Source organism: Glycine soja, chromosome 2, assembly GCF_004193775.1.
Source record: "Glycine soja cultivar W05 chromosome 2, ASM419377v2, whole genome shotgun sequence".
NCBI lineage: Eukaryota > Viridiplantae > Streptophyta > Magnoliopsida > Fabales > Fabaceae > Glycine > Glycine soja.
In genome coordinates this window covers 43241867-43256234 of record NC_041003.1, presented here as the reverse complement: position 1 = coordinate 43256234, position 14368 = coordinate 43241867, and the positions used below count along the sequence as shown (strand labels likewise).

General features: G+C 31.2%; 1 protein-coding gene across 3 annotated transcripts; it reads right to left on the bottom strand.

Moving 5' to 3' along the window:
• Window positions 1-7148: 7148 nt before the first annotated feature.
• Window positions 7149-12413, bottom strand: LOC114396313 (transcription termination factor MTERF4, chloroplastic). Of its 3 annotated transcripts, XR_003663278.1 has the most exons (4): window positions 12310-12413; window positions 10505-12192; window positions 9189-9349; window positions 7149-7442 (listed from the first exon to the last, which is right to left on the bottom strand). XR_003663278.1 is itself a non-coding variant. In XM_028358220.1 (2 exons), the coding sequence occupies exon 2, from the start codon at window positions 12159-12161 to the stop codon at window positions 10605-10607; it is 1557 nt and encodes a 518-aa protein (XP_028214021.1). In that variant the 5' UTR covers window positions 12162-12192; window positions 12310-12413; the 3' UTR covers window positions 10267-10604. The 3 variants fall into 3 exon arrangements, 1 of the variants encoding a protein (XP_028214021.1); XR_003663277.1 differs by lacking the exon at window positions 7149-7442 and having other exon boundaries at window positions 8985-9349; XM_028358220.1 differs by lacking the exons at window positions 7149-7442; window positions 9189-9349 and having other exon boundaries at window positions 10267-12192.
• Window positions 12414-14368: the final 1955 nt, after the last annotated feature.

Below are 14368 nucleotides of genomic sequence, written 5' to 3'. Positions count from 1 at the left end.
TTATAAGACACAAGAGAGTGATTCAATTAACTCGCACTATAAAAAAAAAATTAAATCAACTATAACAAAATTAATAGTTAAGTTATAATTAATCTCTTGTAAAAAAAACTAACTACAACATTACTAAAATAATAGTGTCAAATAATGTGTTACATTTTAAGTATATGCTGAATAGTCTTTTTTAAGTTGAAGAATGTTATTCAAATCTATTTTAATTAACTACGTTATTCAAATATATTTCATTATTATTTTTCATTTAGCTTTCGCTTAAGTAATAAAATATTTGTTGCTTCTATAAGTTAGGTTATGCAATCTATTATTTTATAGAGCTTTTTCTTACACATCTTTATGCTTCAATTCCCATCATGATTAAATAATATTTTTTTTCTTTGCCCTTTCAATTTTTATTTATTTATAGAATTTAGGAACTAATGGGCGTATGGTAAGTGGTGATCTACATAGAAATTAAGAATGTGACAAGGGTCCAAAGATAAATATCTTTATCCCTAAATCAATTACATACATATAAGAATCTTTTTCCTTTTTTCTTTATAATAGAGTAACAAAGCTCAACAACTAATCCGGTCTCACTCATTGTGTCACAACAAACATTCCTACTATCATAGCTTTATGCACATGCACCCTTTTATTTGATCATCTACAAGTTATCAATAGTAATATTAAATCTGTTCAGTCTCCAATTTATTATCCATGTGTTGTTGCCAACTTTGTTTGTCACGTGTTGTGCAGTTGTGCCTTTCACTCTTTTTTTTACTTTCTCTGTCTTTTCTCGAAACCTTCATTATTTTTCAATTTCATTTTCTTATGAGTTCTCTCTAGTAAAGCTTTAATTTCGACAAGCATTACATTTTTTTAATTGATAAATACAAATATTAATTTATTAAAATATTTGTTTTTGTTAGACAAGCACTACATAAATGTTATAGCCATAAAGACTTGGAACAATAGATGTTCAACAACAAAAATACTTTTGTACATGCCTGCTCCATTTAGATATATGAACCAGAATTCATAGCATATTTGTGTAGTGAGGTGAGGGATACCCTTTGTTGAAATAGTCGTACTCTTCGAGTGGTTTACACAATGAGGCTTCATTATTGTAGGGTGGTCGAGTAATGATGTATGGTGGAAGCTCCATGGATGACTAGATGCTTGAGTTGCATGCATATATAGGTGATATCGATACATAGGTGATGGTGGTGTAATGTTTTGTTTTCGGCTAAGAAAACGAAAATGTTTCTCTAGCAAGAATAAATCATTTATCTGAACCACCATTTGTTTTAAAAGAATAAGTTACATTTCAATGCCAACCAAATCAGGAGATTAAGTCATAAAAAAAATAGGTGAGTTTATAAATGTGTATTTAACTGATTAATAAAATAATATTTGATATACTTATAAGACACATCACTTCTCATCATAAAAATAATAAGGTCAAATTTTAAATATGAGAAAATAAAAAAGAATAAAATATAATTAAATGATAAAATCTTTATGATTATGAAGTGATATATGTGTGAATAACATTATTCTTTATCAAATCATTTAAAATATTTGACAATGATAGTAAATTTGAACTATTTTAGTGATGTACTAATATACAATGAGAGAATATGGTGAAAAATATTAATAATACTTAAATATATAGTCTATTTATTACAAGTTTAATTTTGATATACTGTATTAAAATGTTTTATATTATTAGTATCATTCACAGTGTTGACATGTCATATATGATGTTAATTCAAAAAAGAGGTATAACTTTAAGAGGAAAGAGAGGATAGAAGGAACATAACATTTCATTTTTCGTAAAATAAATAAAAAGAATTTTATTTAAAAATTAATAGAGTTTTTATAAATTAAATAAATAAGAGAAAATTATTTTTGTTAATTAAAATAAGAGTTTCTAGTATTAGAAAATAAATAGTGTAATAATGTTTTAGAAAATAAAAGGATATTTTAATTAATTATTTATTCAATAAAATAGTAAAATTGGGTTCTTTTTTATAAAATAATAAAATAAAGAAAAATAGAGTAAATAATAGGCTCAAAGTACTCTATCTATAAATAGAGACATATTAGGTCAATTTTTACATTTACGATGTGTTTTTACGTTCTGTCTTTTTTCCAGATTCGTTCTTCCTTTTTTCTCTCCTAAAACCCTTTATTTTTCTCGCATACACCCAAACCTAATCCAATAAAATTATGATTCTGAACTTGTTAACCGTTGGATCAACCTGAAATTTGGACATCTCCTTCAAAACTCATTTTCTCACATTTCCACCGTTTGAATTTGCGAAATAATATATGTAAAGAGAGAAATACTCCTCACATAGAGACAATGACATTGAGACTCCAATCTCTTCTTCTTCTCTCTAATACGTGGAAACCCTAGCAGAGACAACCAAAGAAAAAGTTTGAGGAATCTTAGAAAATTGCTAGAGACGCTGCTATCGCTACCGGACTATACTCATTAGCCCTCTTAGAGGTAAGGGATGAGTTTATCGCAATTGGGGTTAGAGTGAACATGTGTAGGGATCCTTAGAGGATCAAATTGGGATTAATTTCAGGGTATTTTATGCATTTTAATTTTGCATGTACAATGATAACTACGAATTGCTCATGTTTGACGGGTCAATTGATGCCCTTGTGCAAATTGGATGGTTTAATTGAGTGTTTGGCTTTGAATATTAGAAACCTAACAAATTTGGGAATTCTTAATTCTTGCATGTTTTCTTAAAATTGATTGAGGGATTTTGTTCCTCATGATGTGATAACATGTTCTATGCTATTAATTGAATAAATAACACACACACACACACATACACACACACACACACACACACACACACACACACACACACACACACATACACACACACACACACACACACACACAACTGTAATGTGTTAGTGAGAAGATGTGATGTGACATGTGTTGTGAACAAGTGTGGGATTAATATGTTCCTCAATGTGATTATACATGTTATTGTGAAGTATAAAGTGATGACATTGACTTGTGAGTTATGAACTGTACAATCACACAACTGTAAGACCCTTTAAGGGTGATGAGTTTTTGTGTGACAAGTATTGTGATTGGATCCATTGTGGGAACCCAACGGGTTAAAATGATTTTGAAAACAATTGAGTAGTTGTGTGTATTGCATAGTTCATAGGTAAAGTCTATGTTTGTGTCATGTATATATTAAATACTATGTAATATGTATATGATTCATGAGGTGTGATAACACGTTGTTTTGGGTTTATAACATTGTGATTGAGATTGGTGTATATGATAAGTTGAGTATGTGTTAAATTGTGAGATTACATGTGTATTGAGATGTTATGTGCATTGAGTTGTGAGCTATGAACCATACAATCACACGACTGTAAAACCTTTTAAGAGCGATTAGTTAATACGCGACGAGTATTTGTGATAGGGTCTACTGTGGGAATCCCCTGAGTTGGATCACTTTGAGGCGCGACGAGTTAAAATTATTTTGAGAACAATTGAGGGGTCATGGATTTTGTATAGTTCGTAGATAGAGTCTGCGTGTTAAAATATTTTCTAGGTTGGACTTGAACCAGGAGGGAGAGGCCTTGACGGACTCTTTGAAGTCTAGGCCTTGGGGATAAATACACTTGGTTTGAGTGTTCTTTTAAGCATGTGTCAATCCCATATAGATGGAGCATTCTTGCAAAACAATATGACCTTGATTGGTCTTCCTATGATTTTACCTAGTGAGAGTGACCTGACTTACCAGTGTGTAGTCTGTCTTGTCATGTACTCCTAGGCGCGCAACGAGATTTTTCACTAACATAGTACTACATTACATATAGGATTGAGTCTTAGTATACATGTTGCACGGCTATTAACGGTTTGGCAAGTGCACCAAATATCCAAGTAGTAAAACTCGGAAGTTTGATTGTCGAATTCCACAGAGATTTTGTTTTGTACTTTTATTGTATAATTTTCAATTCGTAAGGTAAGAAATAAAGAGTAGTGTAAAATAAGTAAAAGAATGGTAATAGATAACAGCTAATGGTAGAGAAAATAATAGAAAGCAAAATAATTAATTAGAAAGTTCAATGGAATAAGAATGTTAGGACCTAGCATGCCTTTGTTTGCCTAGGATGTATGATTTTTGGATTTTTCTTTATCAATTAGGTGATTTTATCCTACCCACATCTATTCAATTACTTGTCCCTGATGTCTCACGATGACAAACCTATTTAACTACATATCTCCCAAATGCCTTTGCAAAGACTCAACAGATGAAATACATGAAGCCTTGATTCTAGATGTGTACTTTAATGCATGGGCATAATGTTATCACTCTATGTTTAGCAATGATTTCATTATGATACCTTTTCCTTGTAGTTCTATTAGAAGTTATCTTCTGTCGAACATCTAACCCCTAAAACTGATGCATGCATGTTTTCTTTATATTTTTATTAAGAGTTATCCTCTGTCGAGCATCTAACCCCTAACATAATGTAAATATGAGTAATACATGAAATATAAATAATAAAAGACAATAGGATAGAAAACACATGTGCATTGATAAATATGGAGTACATCATACATCTCTTTGGCTTTTTAGGTTTGTTAGGCCCTAACTAGGAGTTTACCCTCTCATGGCCATAAGGGTCTTACACTGAAATGGGGGTATAAGAATTGGTGAAGGAGAAGGGATGGAAGAAGGGAATAGAAAAAATGATGAGAAAGGAAAGAGAATTCCCTAAGGAAGAGTGCTCAAGCTTTAGGTAGGTATGAGAGTGCTTTGAGACTCAGTGTCTTTTCTCCTTGGCTTGACTCTCTTTCTATAGTTGCTAAAGTGGATTTGGGCCTTTGTACTTACGCTTAGCGCTTAGAGCGTATTGTGCGCTTAGCGCAAGTGCTTGCTTGCGCGCTTAGCGCGCCTTAGGTTGAGCTTAATGCTAAATCCTTAACTTTTCTTCATAATTTCTATAGCTTTTCGCTTTTAACCCCTCTAGTTTTTATATCTGCAAGCCATAATTTGGAAAAGCATCAATTTCTAATAATTAAGCACAAATAACTGCTAAATACTTATTTTTAAAGATAATTTCACTTTATTTTTCATTATCAAAAGCACATTTATTCAACAATTATCAATGACACCTGTGTAATGATCATTGTGACTTGTTACATGAAGATGAGTAATGAATTGTGTAAGTGTGAGATGTTGTGTTATACTTAAGATGTGTTGTTCTGAACACGTTATTAATGCAAAAGTGTAGAATGAGTGGTAAAATGATGCAAATTGTATTAAGTTGAGCTTGTTATACTTATATTATATTATGTGTGTGTGTGCGCTTTCATTTATCTCTACCTGTTTAGGAATGTAATAACTCACTCCATGTGTGTTGTTTGTGTTTGGATCCTGTGATGATATCGAACTTTGTGTTCATGGTACATATGGTTATGTGGATGACTTTAAAGAATCTCGTACTAGAAGACACTAGGACATAACGCTCTAATAGAATATGACATTAGGGCATGAGTTTCTATATTATTTGCATAATATTCTGAACATATTACTTTATGTTGTTTCACTACTTAACTTGTTTTCTTTTTGTAAAAAAATAAAAATTGGACTGTCTTGCTTTGGGTTGAAAATGTTTTCATATTCTTATTTGATAAGTTTTTAATTCGATGATTAACGTCGATGTGACGTTTTTGTCAACTCTTTTATGCTAAGAAAATAAAATCATTTTTATGTAATTTTGTATTTTCATATATTTTATTATATAAATATGTATATCGAGCTAGAAGGTGTCACAAGAAACACCTTGATTGATTTACAAGAGAAATAATGGAGGAAAATAAATTACAATTTATTATTATATCTTTACTATTAAATTTAAGTGTTCCAATTAAGGATAATTTAGTCCATACATTTCATAAAGTTCAAGTATTTGTCTTCTTCAAATTCATCTTTATTGAAAAGGAGAGTAAAAAGGAAGGAGAGGAATTGAACCTCTTCCCCTTTTCAATTCTAAATATTTGAATCAAACAAGTCATTTAAAAGATATACTCTCTCCCATCAATTCCCCTCAAATCAAACCCATGTTAATAGCTTTGAAAGCATGTAAGATGTTGAAAATTCAATAAATAACAGTGGAACATGTTACTGGATGATCAAATAAAACATTTTCAGTATATTAATGCATAAACTTTTAAAATAGATAAACTATCATAAATCATGAGGTATGTAATGTAGTGGATAATTCACAAAAAAGTCATAATAATTCACAAAAAAGTCATAATGAGATTGGTGTATTATCTAGTAGGTACAAAATTCTCTTCACGAAAATATCATTTTTCTCACTCATTTTTTTAGCATATTTTACTCCATTCAAAATTCAAATATTTTTACGTCAACATTTTCTTATACTATGATTAAAAAAAGTGACATTTTTGCTATTAATGACGCATTGCACAACATCCTACACATTAACTGGGACTAAATGTACCTTCGAATGGCATTCTTCATATTTATAGTACAACATAAAATCCAATTTCGTAACAAATTAAAAAAAAAATGAGATTGGGAATCAAGACAAGACCAAGAAATAAAGAAAATTGCAGTGTTCCTAAGTCTTAACCCGTTTTTTTTTCTCTGTAAATCATGACAAACAATATTAGTTAGCTGGAAACAATTGACAGTTTACTTTGCCCATCATAGTAATACAACAGCTTTAGTAAATGATTTTTCTTGCTGTCAAAATTCACTTTACAGGTAAGACAGGGGGCACCAGAAAATCCTTCCCCACCAACCAACCTAAACCTTCCAAACCCTATAAACCCAAACTAAAAAAGAAAAAAAATGGTCATTTTCTCATCACTCAAGTACTCAACAATACGATTTCAATTAGGAATTAGGATACGATTTCATTTTAGAATTAAAAGAAATAAGATGTTACAATTGCCCAAAAAATGGCGCAGTTCAGATATGAAAACTTGAATGAATTATATAAGTTTAATTCATGCACCAGAATTGTTTTTTAGTGCATTGGAAATAAAATAGGCAAAAAAAAATGTCTACAAAACCACATCAGGAGGCAGATGTTAAAGAAAAAATTGGGAATTGTATCTAAAATGTAAACACTACAAAGGCACTGAGTCTCTGTTCACAGTACCTTATATATACAGAGACTCAGTCACAGACTCACAGCTGTCTAACTAAGATAGTTACACTTAACAAGATTTTAGAAGTTATATTTAACATAGTTACACTTATAGACAGTAAAGGAGTAATACACTCACAGATGCCAACAGTGAACTACTGCACATAAGATCCCAAGCACACCAACCATGTTGACGATAGAGAGCACAAACATGCATACAAATCGTATCCTCCCACCAGGAATGAGAATTTCCACAATCTCAACACAACCTGGTTCCAATATCATGTTACTGTTGTTACCAGATTGCCAAGCATGCTTCAAGCTTTTGGTTATATAAATCAGAAAATTTTTAACTCAAATAAATCTAAAAAACCGTGATTTAAACCACAATCCTATTATAAGATGGACATAGGATTGCTTGAAATAGAATGGTAAAAGCTTAATTTATTGAAATTGGGAAGCAAACTTTAACTACAATTATTGTCCCAGGATGATTCTGATGGTCTCAACATTAGGACACAATGAATATCTTCCCTCGGATAATTCAGCTTCTATTCCTAAAGATACAATCCTTGGAACAAAACAAAGCCACCAGGGAACCATGGCTGCAGATTTCAAGCCAGAAATTAAGAAGGATATTTTAATAGTAAGGATGGTGTTTCTACTATCACTGCTAGCAGTGATGTTGATAATAGATGAAACTCTAATTATCCTCTACTGAAACAAAAAAGTTGCAGATTGGCCCCAAACAACTAATAAACAGCCCACCTCAAACAACTGATGTTCCCATAGATAATTCGAATTTAACCCAAAACTTATAATTCATGTAAGAGAACAAAGGAATGCAGTGAGCCATGTCTACTGCATGTTCTGAACCTAAATCTTTTGAAGATATCTCAAATAGGCAGGAGGATGGTGGTTCTATTGTCAATACCAACAATGATGTTAACTTCATTGTATCATAAGGACTTTGGCAAGTTGCAACTAACACCAAGACTAATTATAAAATGTAACACTTATTAATTAATAACTACCTAAAGTTGAAAATAAGGAAAGAAGGATAAAGGTTCCATTTTCAAGTCCAAAAAGTGTGAGCGACACTTGTTTAATTACCTGAAGCCAAGTAAGTTAGCCCAAATAGAGATAACATAAGCCCAAGTTAGCCTATACCATCATCTATCTGGTTAAACATTAAAAAAACTATTATACCTATGAAACAGGTTACAATTCTGACTTATGACATTACACTAAGTTTATTTTCATAAATTTAGTTTTCCTCAAATGGTTCAACTCTTCAAATCAAATTAAATTAAATTAAATAAGGCAAAATTTATAAAAACAAACTTAATAAAAGGCATTGAATAAAGCTTATTATTTTCTATAAAAGTTTTACTATCGTAATTTTCACAACTTCATCTCAATATTTAGAACTTGGGACCTGTCTTTCCTCTGTAAATTAGAGTTACTTTGTAAACTTAATTTAAATTTACACAAAAAATGCACACTTAATTTTTCACTTTAAGAAAATCAAATAATTAGTTTATTCAAAATACTATGGACATGGAAGACAAAATATAGATGGAAAAATTATCATAGTTGTGGGCACAAGAAGTTCTTAGGAAATCAGAAACGTGAAATGCTTTTATTCGATCATATATCAGAATGGATTGTTTCTGATGCATATATTGCTTACAAAACAGAAGTTATTGCTACATGTTAATGAGCCACCCGCCAACTTAATGGCAAGGCTTAAAACACACTCCAAAAGGTGTAGGTCATCATACTTTAATCTGACATAAGACACAATAAAATTACAAATCACAAAATACTGGATTAATAAAAAATTTCAGTAGCATTAACAAAAGTCCTGCTGAAGCTATAATTTGTTCATCCATTTCAGATGCATGTATCTTTAGTCTTTAGGGATATCATGAAATTATGTGACAAAAGGCTTATCAACATCAATATGAGGAACAAATTAAACCAACAACATGCAAGACAAATTCAATCACAACCTGATTAGTTTCAAGTTTCAACCCACTTCATGGCATCCCTTCTGTTAGCTTCGAGACAATATGTGACCACAACCTGTGAGCTTTGAGGGAGAAGGACAATTTGTGACTATACAAGGTTGAAGCAATGGGAGGGCAACAATATGATATGTGAATGTGATGACCTGCAAGGTAGAGATCAAGGGAGGAGGACTAAAACTTGCATGAATAGAACATTGAAGGTGTGTAAGTGAACTCTGGCAAAATTAATATTTTATTTTCCTCTTTGAAAAATAATAATGTATGACTTTAATACTATTTAGTATCTTCATCAAACCCTGAACCCATATTGCAATAACCTTAAACCTTTATGTATGATTCTATCTTGTACAATCATATTGTTATTATGGTGTGCTTTATTATGAAGTTGGAATGTTGTGGCTCTGCTACTTTATACTTTGATTAGATATTATGTTAAGTTTTTTAATATTAGTTTAGCAGTATTAGGTAAACTATTGCAAGTTTAGAAGTTGAATTTATGGGTTCTTCATGAGTTTATGTAAATTCTCAAGTTTGAAAACCTTAACTACATCATGAACAATGCATAATAGCAATGGATTATGTATAAAATGTATGTCTAAAGTCAATAAAACATACTCGTGCATGATCATAAACAATGAACTTGGCCAATGCCATTTCTGATTTCTCATTCTTCCATTCCAGCATGACATATTATGGGCAGATGGACAGCATATTATGCTGAGATTTCATTCATTTTGGGTTCTATGACATCATTGCATGCCAAATTCATGAAAATTGTCTTCATTCTTTCTATAATTTTTTTAAAATGTAAACATGTACAAACTACAAAGAGAATAAAAAATATACAAATAAAGGTGAGCGGTGTAAGAGGAGAAACCAAGACAGAATAAAATAGAATGGTTATTTGCATTAGGTTCAACTTATTCTACATTTAGAAAACCTTATTATCAAAATTCTACATCAGAGCATTTAGCAGAATAGCTGTTTTTATTATAATGCTAATAATAATAATAATAATAATCCAAAAATGTAATTACTAAAAAAAACATAATCACTCTCATATTGTCAAAGCTTATCCATTGAGTCAACTAATGTCTCGTTCACAATTCCACAGAACTTTTGTACTACAAACATTGTAATAGATGAGAAGATCAGTAGCTCTGTTGTACAATTGTGAAATAGAAATAAGTAGGAGGTAATTGGAATACAAGAACTCAATATCATATCACATAAACAAACATAAGAATTAGTATACAAACACTTAAAAATACTTCACATGTACTCGCATAATAAATTACCTTTCCAATGGTACATCATTGTAAATATCAGCATAAAGATCATCCAACAGAATATCAAAATTTTCCCAGATAAACTAGTTATTGGAGTAACTTAATCATTCTACTCATCATCTTCATCGCTGTCTTCATAATCAAAATCTGATTCATCACTTCTTGGTTGCGTCAGTGAATTCATGTCAAATGATGGTTCCATTTCCATCTCTTCCATGTCAATAGTGTCATAGTCCATTCGTTGCTCAAATTTCTCATTAGAACAATTAAGCATCCATGACAGAGAACACTTCAACCCTTTCTTGACAACCATCTTATGCCTAGGTTTTATAGTTGACTCCAAACCGTAAGTGAAGAATGCAGGGAAAGTAACCAAGTCTTCCAAAGGCCTTTTCATAACCATTTGGAAGTAATCAAAGCTAAGTTTCATAATGTCAATGTTTAAAGCAAGTAATTGAGGGCATCCAACAACCATCTGCCTCATTTGTGGCAAGGAAAACCCACAATTCTTAAGAAAATCAACATGTTTCAGCATAGGTCCACTGCTGAGGTTAACTACCTGTGGCATCTTCTCAACAACTCGGCCAAAGTCCTCTGGATCCAAATCAAGTACAGAATTGAGTAAACTTCTCTGTTTTTCAAGCTTTTGATTTAGGTCAGTTCCAATGATGTCAGGATATTGAGCAATTATAGACGGAAGTGATGTTCGCCTAACATTATACTCTTCAAGGTATTTAACATTTGGCTTCACCTTCTCACCCAGCCCAAATCCAAGAATATAAGGCCGTTGCTCTATCAGTCTAGCAATAGCTAACCTTGGAATTCCCAAGCTTTCCAGATATTCCACAAAAGGCTTGATGACTCTACCAACTCGCATCCCCAAAATCTCTGGGTATCTAGTTAAGACACCTCCAATTTCTCTTCTTCCTACTCCAATTCCAATCAAATAAGCAACGGATGTGCTCATAGTTCCCTCAAGTTTGAATCCGAGAACTTCAGGGTACCTCTCAAGAACACGAGGAACATCATCGAACTTGATATCCATCCCCTTAAGATAATTGACCACCGGCATAAGATCCACAACCACACTAGCATGGAGCACTTGTGGGTATCTCTGCAAGAATTGAGTGATCGAGGATTTCCTCACTCCCAATTTTCCAAGGTAATCAAGCACAGGAATCATGTTCTTCTTGACACTGCAGCCAAGAACAAGCGGATAGTTGTTGATGTCTTCAATCGTAAGCCCCAAACTATGAAGAAAATCAACGCGCTCCCTCATAACATCAACAGTCACAGGGAGTTCAAGACCATCAAGCTCATCAGGAACAATGCCAATTGCCCTCAAGAACTCATAAACCTTTTCCCTTATTGCTGCCTTCTCCTTCTTCATTTCTGATAAACTAGGACGGCTATATACCGAGGATGAGCCGCCTCCCCGCCTCCGATTCACTCGACCAGAGTCCGTTTTGGAAGCCGGCAAATCCACGGAACCAGAAGTGAATGTCCTATCAGCAACAGAATATTGAAGTCTCGTAATGGACCCCATCCTCCTAAGAGCTAGGGTAGCACTCAGCTTACAATGAGCAAATGTTAGAATAGGCATTTCTGTTTGGGCAATAAAAAAACAGGGTTTTGTTATGCCACCGGAAAAGCTTATTACTTTCATATTTTCAAAGTCCAAACAACTAGCATTGAATCTGCAGAAACAAAACGTTATCACCCACTAGGTTGAGCTATGGTTTAATACTATAATTGAAACCAGCAGAAAGTTACGAACTTTAAAACACGCATAGAGAGAGAGAAACAGAACGCACCTCTGAAGTTGCTCCGACGGGAGAGAAATGCTCCTGCACAATGCCGACTGGGTGACGCTGTGAGGGTTGCTCACTCAAAGTAACTTGAACAATGAGATATGGATTTTTTGAAAGTAAACACAAATAAAAGATTAAGACGCAAATAAAATAAACAAAACGACATACAATATTAACAAACTTCAGCATTTAAAAAATAATATATATAATATATTATATATATTTGACTTTTTTTAAGGATATTTGGCTTAAATATGTTTCTTATTTAATTTTTGTGTTTGTTCTATAATATTTTTTGTTTTGCATTGAATTTTTAATTAAAAAATAATTTTACTTTTGGTCTTTATATTTTTTATAGTTTTTAATAAATTAGTGAATTTTGTGTTTGTTTTCTGATAAAATAATTTAATTTTTAATTAGTTGAGATAAAAATAAAATTCGCTAATTTATCAATTAACAATCGTTAATTTATCAATTATCAATGACTAGAACAAAATATCAATAATAAAAAATAAATTATTATTTTATTAAAGACTTAACACAAATAAAAAATTTATTAGAAAAACAAACACCAAATTGAATATATATATATATATATATATATATATATATATATATATATATATATATATATGTTCAGATTTAAAAAAGTGTTAATCTAAATAACACAAATTGAATCTAACGGAAGATATTAGTCTCCCACAATGTCATAAACCAATATTCGAATTTTCACTAAAAAAGGTATCCACATTTAGTGTCCGACTTTATCTCAAACAAGATTGTCTCCCAAAGAGTAGACCTATGAAAAACAAAAAAAAATGTCAATCAAATATTCAAACTAATTATCACTAGATTCTAATTAGTTCAGCCGGAGATGAACCCAAACTAAAAAATAAATTCAATCTAATTTAATTGGTTTAATTTAGATGGTTAGATTTGTCGGATTGATCCAGACCAATTAAAAATATAAATGATATTACAAATATTACTTAACACTTTTTATCAAATGATGACGAAAATTAATTATAATATTGTTATACCTACTAATACTACAATGTTTAAAGAAAAAAAAGTTGTAAACTAAGTACATAAGAGACAAAAAATTAATAATTTATTTAAACTTATGTTAATATATTATAAATATTAAATTTCAAACCATGCAAAGCATGGGTCACCAGTTAGTTGTTTTAAAAGAATAAGTTGCAATTCAATGTCAAACAAATTAGAAGGTGAGTTCATAAATGCTTAAACCCTAGGCATGACGTGTATTTTAGCTAATTAATCAAACAATATTTAATACACATTTTGAAGACACATTATCTCTTATATGATAAAAATAACCCTAGGTGATGATATATGTCTGAATAACATTATTCTTTATCAAATCATTTGAAATGTTTAAAAATCAGAATCACCAATATGTAAATTTAACCATTATTTCATAACTTCAACTATTTAAATGATGTACCAATACTTAATAAGAGAATATTGTGTGAAAAAAACAGCTAATTTTGTTACACTATGCTAAAAGGCCTTATATTATTAATATCATTCATTAATGTGTTCACATGTCATGTATGGTGTGTTTGGTTAAAAAAGAGGAAGAGAGAATTTTAATGGATGAAAGAAAGGATAGAAGAAACACCTTATTTGAATTACAAGAGAAATAATGAAGGAAAATACATTATAATTTACAATTATATCGATTCAAGTGTTTTACATTATGGATAATTTAGTCCATACATTCTAAAACTTTCAAGTATTTGTCTTCTCCAAATCCATCAATATTAAAAAGGAGAGCAAAAATGAAGGAGAGGGATTTAACCTAGTTCACATTTTTCATTCTAAATAGTTGAATCAAACCAGTCATTAAAAAAAATCGTATCTTCCCTCCTTCCCTCCCATCAATTTCCCTCAAATCAAACCCATGTTAATAGCTTTGAAAGAATGCAAGATGTTGAAAGTTCAATAAATAACACTGTAACATGTTAACTTTTTTTTTTTTTTGAAACAGCCAACGGCGTAATATGTTAATGGATGATCATATAATTTTTTTACAGTA

Coding starts and splice junctions, on each gene's coding strand:
- LOC114396313 (XM_028358220.1), bottom strand. CDS start 12,161: ATGAAAGTAATAAGCTTTTCCGGTGGCATAACAAAACCCTGTTTTTTT.